Source organism: Nannobrachium achirus, assembly GCF_963921795.1.
Source record: "Nannobrachium achirus genome assembly, chromosome: 7".
NCBI classification, from domain to species: domain Eukaryota; kingdom Metazoa; phylum Chordata; class Actinopteri; order Myctophiformes; family Myctophidae; genus Nannobrachium; species Nannobrachium achirus.
Window position 1 is genome coordinate 39,964,870 of NC_137816.1, and position 14,586 is coordinate 39,979,455.

General features: G+C 41.3%; 1 protein-coding gene across 1 annotated transcript; it reads left to right on the forward strand.

Annotated features, from left to right (window-relative positions):
• Window positions 1-39: 39 nt before the first annotated feature.
• Window positions 40-14,397, forward strand: cmtm3 (CKLF-like MARVEL transmembrane domain containing 3; the record flags this gene model as incomplete). The annotated part of the gene is made up of 5 exons (XM_080730013.1): window positions 40-162; window positions 5,394-5,549; window positions 7,112-7,207; window positions 8,032-8,149; window positions 13,312-14,397. 5 exons carry the CDS (start codon window positions 40-42, stop codon window positions 13,338-13,340), a joined length of 522 nt encoding a protein of 173 aa, XP_080586139.1. The 3' UTR covers window positions 13,341-14,397.
• Between the last annotated feature and the right edge of the window lie 189 nt (window positions 14,398-14,586).

Below are 14,586 nucleotides of genomic sequence, written 5' to 3' on the forward strand. Positions count from 1 at the left end.
TTGATTTATTTCAAATTCCTTCAAAGACGCATCTTCACAATGGGGGATATCGAAGCTCCCAATTCCACTGCCACTGGACCTCGCGAAAGTGTTCTACTCTCCGTTCTGCCCAGCAAAGAGTTTGCAACTTCACGGAAAGGAATGCTTCTTATTGCTGAAGTGGTAAGATTTTTATAGGCTATTGGTTGGTTTAGCCATGGGTAATAACGGGTACTATGGCTCAAATGCGTAAAAGTCAAATGGTGCAAGTGTGCGTTACTTTCGAATTATCCACGTTTTATGATGGAAACTCGTTGGAATATTTGGAAAGTTTGTACCGTTTCAAATCTGTCATTTTCTTTAGGCTCCATCCATCACAAGGTTTCCATTAGTCTAGGGAGGAGCGTGGCGGTTAATAGCTATAATAATTAAACAATATAGAGATAAAGTATTGTGGTACTCCGAAAATTTAAGTTGGATATGCATTTTTTGCGATTGGTAGAATCGTAGCCTGCTATAACCAGCATAATGTCAAAGATGAACTGATGATACGCCTAATGAATCCAGATCTAAAGCCTACCCACCGTTTCTACAATCTGCAAAAAGCTATTATATTTTGTTGTGCTTTTAAAATGCCCTTTGTTTTGTTTTGAAATGAAATATAAGTAGGCTACAAATCAGGAAAAGAAAACGGGGGTGTGTCCAGAGGGATGGCTGGGTCTCTTATTTGAACAGTTGTCCCGTTACTTCAGCTTTTTAACTTCGCATCATTACAAAAGTCACTCTTTTATTAGGGTAAAAAGAGCGAAATATGCTAATCTGGGGGAAAGCTTATAGACTGTTTCATGTGGACCATACAACCAGCAGACCTGTGACATAAATGTCCCAATGTGTCGTCAGTAGGTCTAGCTATCATGTGACATTGAGAGTACAGCCTTGGACACAGCTATCTCTATTCACACTGCCCTCAAAAGGCACAGTTCTGTGTTTCTGTACAGTAAATGCAGGGAGGGCTCTATGGACCCCTTGCCCTGCCCTGAGGCGCTGGAAATCTGTCTGCTTCAACAATGGTAGTTCACTCCCACATCAAAATGTGATCCTCCTCACCCCTTGGCTGTCAAACTAAAACTGTATGGCCACCAGGGGCGTCACAAGGGGGGAGAGTGGGACTGAGTTACTAGGGCCCAAGGCGGAGGGGCCTTCATTATTTTATACTTTAGCTATTGAAAAATAGCAGATATACTAGCTCACAGCGCAGCACCGAGTGCCATGCTGCGAGCTTGTAGATCTGATATTTTTTTAAAGTCGAGAAAATGTGTGCAAATCTTTGAATATAATGTATTTTTTAATTGGAAATGTGTAACTCAGATTTTGCTTCTGGGGGGTCCCTGGAACTAAATATTTTGAGATGGGGGTCCGTGGCCAAATACATATCATTTTGGGGGGTCCTTCACATGAAAAAGTTTGAGCACCACTGAAAAAAAATGTAACTTTTTCAAAAATAGCAGAACGGTGCCGCGCTGTGAGCTTGTATATGCTATTTTTCAATAGTAATAGCACAAAATAATGCGTAATACGGTAATAATGCGTTCCCATGCAGTCTAAATGGGTTAAACCCCCTCCCCCTATGAAGAGCATTCATGGGGGGCCCGCAGTGAATCCTTGTACCCAGAGGGCCTCTAATAAGAGTGAATGACAATGGAAAAAGTGTGTGTGTGTGTGTGTGTGTGTGTGTGTGTGTGTGTGTGTGTGTGTGTGTGTGTGTGTGTGTGTGTGTGTGTGTGTGTGTGTGTGTGTGTGCGTGTGTGTGTGTGTGTGTGTGTGTGTGTGTGTGTGCGCGCGCGCGTGCGTGCGCGACCGTGCGTGTATGTGTGTGGGCTGCTGCACGAGACTTCAGTGTTACCATTTTGTTTCTTTGAGTGTGAAGTGTTTTATGTACCTGCTGTGAGCCTGTATCTATAAAGAACTTTTCTTACACTGCTGTAACTGTATCTTACTACTCTGCTGCCTTTGACAACTAGATTCCCTCCACAGGGTCAATAAAGGTCTTATCTTCTCTCACCATGGTATTTTGACATAAAGACACCTGTGCCAAAAGCACAGAATTAGTATAGAGCTGCCACCTCAGATATTTGTGGCTGCAGAATTGCTTATCAGGTTGGCACGAAGGACCCCATTTTTCATGGTCTTATTGTACACCAGGGGTCTTCAACAGGGGGTCCGGGACCCCTAGGGGGTCCTCAGAATTACTACAGGGGGTCCTCCAAATCTTCCAATCCTTTTTATATTAACTTGAACCGTAGTGTCCATATTCTGAGAACTTTAACCAAAAAATAGCAGATCTACAAGGGTGAGGTGTTGTGAGCTTGTAGATCGGCTATTTTCGGCGAGAGAGCTTTGGTGTAGATGGGGAAAAGAGCAGACTGCATAGTGAAAGGTCATGTTTCGCCGGTTCAAAGTGGTTAAATATCTGAAAACACAAATTGACATGAATCCAAAATACACTGATGATTTTGCTGTCAAACAATGAAACTATATGGAATCTATGAGGTTATGGGGGTCCCTGCTTCATCTCTCTCTCAACAAAGTGGTCCTTGGCCTGAACACGTTGAAGACCCCTGTTGTACACAAAAATGCTACCGTCCGTGTCATATGGAAGCAGCAGCCCATATGCAGTGACGCTGGGCCTCTAGATTTAGGCCTCTAATGAAAACAAGTAGGATTATAGGCTACTTGAACTGTTCTTGGACATGTGGTCAGTCACAGATCTCACTGTGCTTTTATAAACAGTGCATCAGAGCACCTTGTATGGCTTACTGTGTGTTTCAATTGCAGCTATTTCAAGGCCATGCAAGATGCCAGATATATGAACTCACATTTTGTAATCTATATGTTTAAGACGTTTCTGAAACACACTCCTCACTGTATTTGAAATGGTATAAAAACCAGCATGAAGCATTAAAGCTTGTGATATGGTCACCAGTAACGGCTAAAACTAAAATAATCCTCTCTTTTAAATACTGTTCATAATGTGTCTCATCAGGTTGGTAAAAATGATGCGTTGTGAAAGGGTTCTTGAGGATACAACTGATTTCCCCCACCCTTATCTTACATTAAAACATTTGTCCTCTAATATTGTATATAGAAAGAATACAAACGTCAAATGGTGGAGCTACTGTATGGTGTGACCAAAATGTCACTGTGTGTATGGGTGTGTGCAAGTGTTTTTAGTTTTTTTAGTTTTTTTTGTTACCTTGTTTCCTTTTCTGTTTGTTTTGTTTCCCCTTTCTCCCATACGGCACGTTTCATGAAATCTGACACGATGTATTGTTGTCGTTGTGCAAAAAACCCCAATAAACAAATATATATAAAAAGAAAGAATACAAACATGTAACTTGAGTTGTTGAGTGCCACAGATAGCCCATAAACCTATATATTTGAAAAAGGTGTGACTGGGAGCCCGATGGCCTAGTGGTCCAGGCGCATACCGTATACGTAGGCTTTGTGTAGCCTGCTGCGAGTCGCTAGTTCGATTCCCGAGGCCGAGCGAATGTTGCTGCTTGTCACTCCCAGTCTCTCTCTGTTAGTCTACTGTCCTATCAATAAAAAGGCAAAAAGCCAAAACACATTTAAAAAAAATGAAAAAGGGACGAAAATGCATCTTATGATGTAATGAAAAGCTCATTGTGACTTCATCTGCATTACACACCCCACTGTCAAGGTTGCTACAGTATATTATGAAGACATTTCCGGTACAGGATGTGGTCTATTTGGCAAATTCAAGCTAGTGATGATCAGAAGATAATCTTTTCTTCATGCAATACGTGGCCTGTAGATGTTCTCCCAGAACAACAACAGTGAATCCAACTATCAATTTAATTGATTACAAATGAAATAATCTGTAAGTTATGAGTTTGAAGATCTGCTATTTTCAAAGATTTTGCACGACACTGTTGTGCGGCGAAGTATAAAATAACGCTTAAGAGCTAAATTGATTATTCAATGAATTAAAAAACGAATAGATAGAATAATCGCTAAGTAAATAATGGATAGTGGCCTGGTTGGAGGTTAGTTTTATGTAGAATAATGCACATTAAACTTGGGCAGCGTCTACTGCAGGAACAGCAGCCACAGCAGTTTTGGTTTTTAGTTAACACAGGGGGGAGTTTCTACCCCCAGGCCAACGTCCCACGTCTGTGTAGTTCTGATGACTGGCTTGGCTGCTGCAACAAAGACAAGATGGCTGAGTCTGCTTAAGATTACAGTGTCTGGACTTGCCCACACTCCCGGTTTGTGTCCAGTTAGTGCTCTGCTCACTAGGGAAAAGAATCAAGGCAAGGCAGGTTGTTGTTACCAGACCCATTAACCAATGGTCAACTGCATGGTTCACATACACTGTAGCAGACACACTTTGTCAGAGTTTAACTGTAGTGTGTGTGTGTGTGTGTGTGTGTGTGTGTGTGTGTGTGTGTGTGTGTGTGTGTGTGTGTGTGTGTGTGTGTGTGTGTGTGTGTGAGAGTGAGAGAGAGAGAGAGAGAGAGAGATGTTATGCTGTGCAACCAGTGTGAATAAACATTGTCTTTAAACAGCTGTATCTCATTAAAGCTGGATACAGGAAGTATGCCTGTGTGTGAATCACAGCTTTTCTCAAAAGGCAGAGATATGCTGTTGAATCACAACACAACGTTAAGTGGAAACTGAAGTGGTGTGGAGTCTGTGGACACACATACAGGTTATGTCTTTTTGGTTTTAACAATCCGATACAGCCATTCTCAGAAGAAAACAACAACAAGGATCAAACACAAAAAGTACACATATGAAACAGCCTTAAACTAAAAAGAAATGTAGAAGGGAGCAGATACAGCCAGACTGGCTAAATCAGGGGGTCCGGGACCCCTAGGGGGTCCTCGGAGTCACTACAAGGGGTCCTCCAAATCTTTGTGTGATATAAACGTTTTTTTCCCCCTCCTTTTTTATATTAACCACTTGAACCCTAGCGTCCATATTCTGAGAACTGTAGCCAAAAATAGCAGATCTACAAGCGCGAGGCGTTGTGAGCTTGTAGATCTGTTATTTTTGGTAAAGAGGTTGGGTGTAGAGGGGAAAAAGAGCAGACTAAGTACAGAGTGGAAAAGGTCAAGTTTATTAGGTAATGACGGTGTAAGTGGTTAAATATCTGAAAACACAAATTGACATGAATCCATAATACACTGATGAGTGTGCTGTCAAACAATGAAACTATATGGAATCTTTGAAAGGGTTCTGGGGGTCCCTGCTTCATCTCTCTCTCAACTATGGGGTCCTTGGACTGAAAACATTGAAGACCCCTGGGCTAAAACATCAGCTTGTGTATTTTTAAACCTTTGAAATGATTTGACACTAATGCTTTCGCTCCTTGTCTCCTGTCATTTCAGGCTCTGTCCTTCATAGCGTTTACCTGTTTCGCAGCGTCCACAGCAGCAGCCTTCGTCACGGCGCCCCTCATTGAGTTCCTGCTGGCACTCTTCTTGCTTTTTCTCTATTCCACCAAGTTCAATGAGAGATTTAAAGGGTTCCAGTGGCCTCTTATGGTGAGAACACTTTTTTATTTTTTTTATTTTATATAATCTGTTTATTAGTTGTTGTTTTTACAGGTATACAAATAGCAACATCAGAAAACAATTGTTCAGTTTTGAATATGTGTGTACCATGGGGCGTCACAAGGGGAGGGGGGAGTGGGACTGAGTTACTAGGGCCCAAGGTAAAGGGGCCTTCATTATTTTATACTTTGGATCCGCGCTACTCAAACCGCGGCCCGCATGCGGCCCTTTCCTCATGTTTGTGCGGCCTGTCATGATCATACAAATAAAAATATAATTTTTCTAAGCCTGTCAAAGTTAACGCACGATTAACGCGGTGATGTTTGAGCCTCGGTGCACTGATACGAGTCAAGGAAGGTTAGGCAGGAACAGACAACACCCGGAAGTTGGCACACCATGGGACGCCGCCATGACACTTTTGCGTGGCGGAAGTGACGAAGTGCTCATAGACGCTAATGTTATTTTGGGTGGCACTTCCGCCACCCAAAGTGTCATGGCGGATGGCCATGGAGCCTAAAATGACGTTGGTGACTGTTCTTGCTGAGACCTTCTTTGATACGAGTCAGGAAGCGAATGCAGTCAATGCACAGCAGTGCGAGATGCGGCTACACTAGAGCTAGTACAATGAGACAGTCAGACAGACAAATCTGCTGAGATTTTGCAGCAGACAACCACAGTCGGGTTCACTGGAGACTGGACACATGACGGTAGTGCGATATGAACGGTCGCGACCGTCATGTTTCAGGCTAATGAAGACGTAGAAGGCACGTAGCCCTTGTTTTGTCTCTGCAGATCGCAGCAGCCAGGGAACTATGCTTATTGTACCACAAATCTCCTCCAATGAGCTGTTGTGTTTTACAAAGCTTAAAGCGTCAAACTGTTTTACAAGTACAATGCAACTGAGGCTGAGTTGAACTGTTACTTGAGTTATTTTTCCATACAACAACTCTCTTCACCAAAAATAGCCGATCTACAAGCTCACAATGCATCTTGTGGTGAGCTTGTAGATCGGCTATTTGAGGTGACTGTCCCCCGATAATAGGGATTCTGGCGTTTGAGTGATTGAATAATCTTAAAAATAAATGCGAGAAGTCTCTGTGTGCGTGTGTGCGTGAAATTTTCATGATTTTTCAAAAATAGCAGATCTACAAGCTCGCGCTGTGAGCTTCAAGACCAGTGGTTCTCAAAGTGGGGTCCGACCGTCCAGGGACCCCCAGGGGTCCTTGACGGGGATCTCTGGGGACCCTATATACATTGACTATTTGAAAATAGCTGATCTACAAGTTCACAGCGCAATGTGACACGTTGTGAGCCTGTAGATCGGCTGATTTAAAGAAAATCTGGAAAAGATATGTGGACTACCGGTATCTCACTTCTTGTATTGACACAACATGTTTTCAGATGGGGGTCTTTGGCCCAAATACCTATTAATTTGGGAGTCCTTGACATGAAAAAGTTTACCAACAGCTGATCTAGACCCTTCCACGTGAGGAAAACAAAATATAAATGAATATCCCAATGATTAATTATGTGGGTTTTTTTTTCTCTTCAAGGATTTCCTGAGATGTGTGAGTGCCTCCATCCTGTATTTCATCGTCTCCATAATGGCAGTGTCCAAATACACAGATGGTGCTTCCAGGGCTGCTGGGGTAAAGTTGATTAAGTTTGATCCACTTAACACGTCCAAGCTTACATCATCATTATTAATCTATTTAGGCCTAGAATTATTTAATGCTTTAACTATTGAAAAATAGCAGATATACAAGCTCACAGCGCGGCACCGAGTGTAGATGTTGTAGATCTGCTATTTTTGAAAAATCACAAAACTTTGTGTAAATCTTTGAATATCTCGTTTTTAAAGTAAACATTTGTAACTCAAATATTTGCTTCTGGGGGGTCCCTGATACAAAATATTTTGAGACGGGTGTCGGCGGCCAAATACATATAATTCGAGGGGTCCTTGACATGAAAGAGTTTGAGAACCACTGACGTAGAAACATGAGTTTTTCAAAAAACCTTAGAAGGATTTAGAAGACACAGAATCGTGTCAAAATTTAAATGTTCACGATTTTTCAAAAATAGCAGATCTAGAAGCTCGCAGCGCGGCACCGAGTGTAGATCTGCACTTTTTTTTTAAGTTAAAGCATAAAATAATAATACGCAATAATGAGTACCCGGTCTAAATTGCTTAATGTACATGCTTCTAAATTGGATGTTTATCAATATTATTGCCTATTATTTCTGCATGTTGTTTTAAAATATGGCCAGCAGATTGCTTTTCTTACCTGCTGCAGGTTGATACTGTATTGATAAAGTTACTATTCAGGAAATGGAAAAAATAACCTGTACTCCAATCAATCCAATGTAGTTATTATTTAGTCATAAACTCTTGTTGATACTTTTTAAGATGCCATTATGGAAGTACGAGTTTTCTGCCTGACAGCAACAACATCAAACACCATTCTCTTCACAGGTTTTCGGTTTCATTGCCACCATCGTTTTTGCCTTGGATTTTTACATAATCTTTAATGACCTGGCTGACTTCCTCAAGCACGCAGGGGAGTCAAATGAAGAAGCACCAAGACGCCAGGGTAACACAAGCTTATACACTGATGCTTTATGACTCAGACGCTCTTTAAGCTGACTAGAAATCAAAACAATACATTTAATTATACACATTATGTGACATTGTTGCAGTGGTGGACAAAATATACAGTATATACTCAAGTATTCCAAAACTACAAATTGCATATATGTATATATTTTCTATTTAATTTAATTTAGACCAAAAAAAGCAACAAAAAAAAGATCTACAAGGCAAGCTTACAGCATGTTGTGGCGTGATGCGTAGTGAGCTTGTAGATCATCTATTTTCACTATATTTGAAATATAGGACTTAAGTAGTTAATTAATTGTCTCTGCCAGGCCAAGGCGTGGCCGAGACTATGTTTTGCCCCCTGTCCATCTGTCCTTCTGTCCTTCTGTCCGTCCGCTTGTCTGTGAACAACTAATCTCAGACACCGTTGCGAGAAACTGTGCACGAACATACTCCGTGTAGGCCAGAGCAGAACCTCTGCCCCGCATTTTTCACATCAGCCTGTTATAGCGCCACCAGGAGGCTGAGGTTTGCATATTACTTCTGCAGATTTTGTCCAAACATCACGCAAATCTGTGCACAGTATCTCTATAGTCATGTGATCAAGACGGATCTGTCAGATCTTTCATGTTTCATTCTGATTGGCTAAGAGTGGTTTGCAGGAGTGGTCCGTTTTGCCTCAATGAAAGCAGCGTGCGATTGCCGTGAAACTTTGCACACATAACAGGCCAATTAGCATTTTTACCTATAATTGGACCGATCCGTGTGAAACTCTTGACCGACCCGTGTGCTAGAGGCCAAGGAAAAACCTCTGCCCTGCATTATTTACACCAGCCTTTAATAGCATCATCAGCAAGCAGAAAAACTATCTTTTTCATATTATATATCATACTCCTACAGATTTTGTCCAAACATCTCGCAAATCGGTAAACATAGTCTAGACCTGTGCTCCGAGGAGCACTTTTTGTAGTTCATAAAGTTTGGGAAGTATCCCTTCAAATCCCGTCAAAGGGGCAATATTTCTATTTGAAATGTAGCAAAGTGAAAGTCAAGAACTTGGTAGCTGTCCACCACTGCATTGTTGGCATAATGTTCTAGTGCCGTTCTCAACCTGTGGGTCTGGACTCTGGACCCTCAGGGGGATCCCCACGTGATTTTTTGGGGGGTCCCCAGATGACAATGAAGTGTTGTTTTAAGGACTTTTAAGACCTTATTAATACTGTACCTCCCCAAAAAAGGAAGAAAAAAAGAGAAAAGAAAGAAAGGAAAAAGACCATTACTGCATCAAAAGTAAAAAAATAACTACAGGTAGTAGGTATGCGATACAAACTGGTCAAACATTGGTCAAATTGTCAACTAATGGAAGAAAGAGGCCATACCGTATATCACCAAATAATAAATAGCCTGGGCGTTTAATACGCAACAGTGATTTGGACACCAGGCGTTAACCAGGTGGCTATTTGCAACAGGCTTTTATTTATTCTTGCACCATTATTTGTTTACCATTCCAATTAGGCTAAAGAAACTGCAAATAATAGCCCGGGTGGACCCAAGCTAGGCTGAAGAAACTGCAAATAATAGCCCGGGTGGACCCAAGCTAGGCTGAAGAAACTGCAAATAATACGCCCCCTGCAAATAATAGCCCAGGTGTTTAAACAAACATGGGCGTTTATTTAAACCAGGCCTTTAATACGCAAAATGGTAGACCCCAGGTGGCTATTTGCCACCAGGCTACTATTTGGTAATATTCGGTATTTGTGAAAATACCCAATCTACAAGTCGATCTGGTTTTTCACAATATTTTTCTGTGGAACAGAGTCAAACAAAATTGAATGCCCTCATTTTTGTTTTGCACTGTTCCAGTGCATTGACAAGTCAGAGTGCAGCCACTCGGTTAGTAAGAACATGAAACAGAGTCAGAGCTGTTGTTTCATATTGTCCTACATTTGTTCCATGGGGTGAATTCAGCCTGGCAGGGAAGTTTAACCATGCACAGATAGTAGACTTTAGTTTCACTTACCTTTTTACAGCAGCATGCAGGCTAACAGGAACTAGTACTTGTCTCACTTATCCAGATGAATCAGATTTCTCCATCTATCTATAAATGCGACAAATCTCTGTCTGTTTGTTTGTAATCCGCGTATCTCGAGAACCGTTCATCCCACCGGCTTCAGATTCGGCACGCGCGTTCCCCGCCGCCGCGCGGAGTGCAGTGCAGGGCCTCGACCCGACCCGACTCGCGGTTTTCCGAAACCGGCGCAAAACGTTCGGAATCTCCTTATGCGGAGCTGATTGTTGACATCAGGCTGTTCCGGAGGAAATCGGCGCAAGCGCTGACTCATTGTGACATCACTTCATAAAAGGCTGTGACATCACGTACGCCACATGAGTCAACAAAAAATCTCTGTGAATGTGTATGTATGTATGTGAATCTCGAGAACCGTTCTTCCCACCGGCACACGCTTTCTCCAGATATAGGCATAAAATGAATCCCCGAATGCGGAGCTGATGTCTGACATCAGAGTTTTCCGCAACCGGTACTGTGTGTGCAGAGATCTCCATATATGGGCATAAGGGGACAAAGGCAAACAGATGGTCAAAACGGGTCCTATGACAACAGGTATATTGGGGTTTGCATTAAAGGGTGGGGACAAAGGCTAACAGATGGTCAAAACGGGTCCTATGACAACAGGTATATTGGGGTTTGCATTAAAGGATGGGGCATTCATGGGGTCCGCTCCAAAAAAGAAAATAAAAGAGACAAAAACAAACATAAGACAAGCGACAAAGCGTGGGACTGGGAGGATGACTTGAATGATGCAGATTTAAGCAGGCTGTGTATTCTGCTTAAAGAAGAAACAAACAAAAAGCGACAGAGATCTCATATATGGGCATAAAATGGACGCAGATAAACAGATATCTCCATATACGGGCATAAAGGGACACAGACGGACAGATACAGAGATCTCCATATATGGGCATAAAATGGACACAAATAGACAGATATCTCCATATATGGGCATATGGGCATAAAATGGACCCAGAACTATATCTGCAGTGATCTCCATATATGGACATAAAATGGACGCCGACAGACAGACAGATATCTCCATATATGGGCATAAATGGACACAGGCAAACAGATGGTCAAAACGGGTTCTATGACAACAGGTATAATGGGGTTTGCATTAAAGGGCGGGGGATTCATTCCCTATTTACATCGTTCCCGAGTTGGCCAGGTCGCCGACTAGACGCTGGGCCGCCCAAAGGGCGGCCCAGCTTCTAGTAATAATAATACGTCTTTGACATTTGTATATCGTCACTGTCGGGCAGAAACCCTGTATCTATAAGTTTCAAATTTGTACGTTTTTTGCAAAGTAAAGCCCTGCTTCTTCATACAAGGCCGTCACACAAAAGTAGTGAAAACAGCAGATCTACAAGCACACAACGGCGTTGTGTGCTTGTAGATCGGCTGTTTTCACTAGTTTAGATAAATACAAAACAAACGGTTTTGGATATACAAGGTTTCCACCTGACAACAACGATATGTGATATTGGTCTGCTAAATTGTAAATTGTTTTGTGTTGTTTGTTTATTGTTATAATTGTGTTTTATTCTGCTGTCTTAGCCAGGCCACTCTATGAAAATACATTTTAATCTCAATGAATATGTTACCTGGTTAAATAAAGAATATGATGATGACATCCAAATTCAGTGGAGGGGAAATGGAAAGACTAAAGACTGGTCCTTTATATTAGGACAGTGAGTGATATACTGTCCTGATATACTGAGGATGTCTCTGTGTTCCTAGTAGTCCACTCCATATATTGAATTTAAATGTCACCTGATTATCTATTTAAGTGGATAGATCTCTGATAGGACTGGCTATGTGAGACTAAGGAAGTACATCTAGTCCATGGGCCATACGAGATGTCGCTCTCGGAAAGGTGGCAAAGGTTACTTAGCATTTTTGAGAAGCTCTATATCTGTAGATTATATTTTGGTATCATAACCCTTCCTGAGTCACAGCAAAACTTGTGTTATCAGCTGCTAAAGTTGGTGTCCCATTAACTTTACTATACTAGGGGAAAAAAACAAAAAAATGATCTGCTTTAAGTAGCATATGAGGGGTCAAACTAGGGGTTTTTCCATGACTCTGGATCCATTGCAAGCATGTGTTTTGCACGAAAAACATTCCGTGGGCTAAAAACGTGCCCCACAACACTGTGAAAGGTGTTGGCTCATCACTTTTCATCACTAAATCAAAGTTTTGTGGGGCCGTTTTTAGCCCAAGGAAGGTTTTTTTTTTGTGCAAAACAAATGCATGCAATGGATTCCGAATCGTGAAAAATCCCTAGTTTAACCCCTCATATGCTACTTAAAGCCATACTGTGTAAGATGCCCAACTAGTGGTCATTAGCCCTATAGCAAACCGCGGTCGCGTCCGCGTCTTTCGGACATTTTTCGTACCTTCAGACCCCCGCGTCTGCCTCCACCTCGCTGAGATCTATCTTTTAAGGGGTCCCTTGTTCCTGTGCGTTCAGTAATTCCAGAGATACGGACTCCTTCACCCTGCCTGGTAGGCGAAATTACCTAGAGAAGGGATGGTACAAACGGGCGACAACAAATATGGCTGCCATAGCGACCCCACTTCAAGATGCGCTGTGATTGGCCGGCAGTTGAATAACCCTCGCTGTGATTGGCCGGTAGTGTGATGACGCAATTTTGGCGCGAGATCCGGTCCACGGCAAGGATCTCAGTTTACATACAGAGAAGGCTTTACAGGCTGAAATTCACGGCGCGGATCTTCTAAAACTTTTGTGATTTAATAGTTAGGAGAATTTTAAGATTTGTTTTATAAAAAAAGTTACATAGTACAACTTTAAAGCAATCTTTTGCATTTTTTTCCTGTATGGTAAAGTTAATGGAACACCAACTTTAGCGGCTGATAACACCAATTTAGCTGTGACTGCAGGAAGGGTTATCATACCAAAATATAATCTACAGATATAGAGCTTCTCAAAAATGCTAAGTAACCTTTGCTTCCTTACCGAGAGCGACATCTCGTATGGCCCATTTAATTGACTGATCTGGAAAAGAAAGTAGTCATGACAGCTGAGTTAGCTTCAATTGACCTGTGACTTTTTTTCTTTGCAGAGGATTTTTCAGACTCGGACTCAGACTGAACAGTTCGCTCCAGGTATCCTCACCAGCCAAAGTTTTATTGTGCAAGAGGAACAGAGATGCTCAGAGACAGCTACTGTTACTCTGACGTCTAGAATGTTACACATCTTCTATCATTCCTCAGTGATCAATGAAGGCATTTTATGGTAGATCCATGCAAAGGTCACATTGGTTCTTGGTGAATTAATAATGCACTGAACAGCATTTGATTTGAAATGTCCAGTAAAGGCACATGAAGATGCATAAACTAAATGCGAGAATACTTTAGATGGCTCTATAGTGTGTACAGTACAATCATATACAGATGGTCAAAAAATATCAGTGATCTTATTTGAAAAGTCCTTCTGAAAATATCTGAAATGTTACTCATACCAACACATACAGGAAAGCAAATCTGAACTCCTGAATTTTGTATTGTTTTCTATAAATTCCACTGCTCACTGCGAATAGCTTTTGTTTTCACCACTTCATCTGCAATGTTCTAGACTTAAATGTTTATATTTGGAAATAGCTGTCCTTTCAAACTCTTTTGAATGTGATCCTGAAAGTTGCAAAGCTGTGAATAGTCTGTAATGTCATATTGAGGGCTTCGATATGCATTTACAGCAGACTGTGTATTGTTTCTACAGTTTTGGTAATAATGATTGGGGATGCACAGTGACCCTGTATTGCAAGCCCATTGTTAGTCAAACTAGAACACTAATACCCAATGAATCCCGGGTAAAGAATAATATGGAGAGCCTTAATCTAATCTAAATTGCATAATTTAGTGAAAGGTTTATTAACAACCCATTGTTATAATGACATTTTTGTGATTGTTTTCAGTGGACAAATCGGCATATGCCACAGTGTCCAGTTTTTTTTTTAGTTTGTATTATTACAACAAATTATGTTTACTTTATGACTGAATGGATTGGCAGCAGGTTGGCTGGTACACCCTCTGTCTAATACTGATTTTGCTTGCTATAGCTACAATTTCTATATTGTAAAACTATAATAATTGTGTGATAATTGGGATGGCATTATAAGAATGGAAATTCTACTTTTATTTTTACACTTTGTTTACCTGCTGTCTATGTGCTTGAGTGAGGGTTACAAACACAGACAGAATTGTACACATATGGGTTAGAACCACTTAGTGTAGCCTTGTTTAGTTTGATAATGTCATATATTTGAATAAATATACTGTGTTGGATTGCATCTTTATCTTTCTGTCATATTCAGCTTTTCTGTCACCTCCGAAATGGT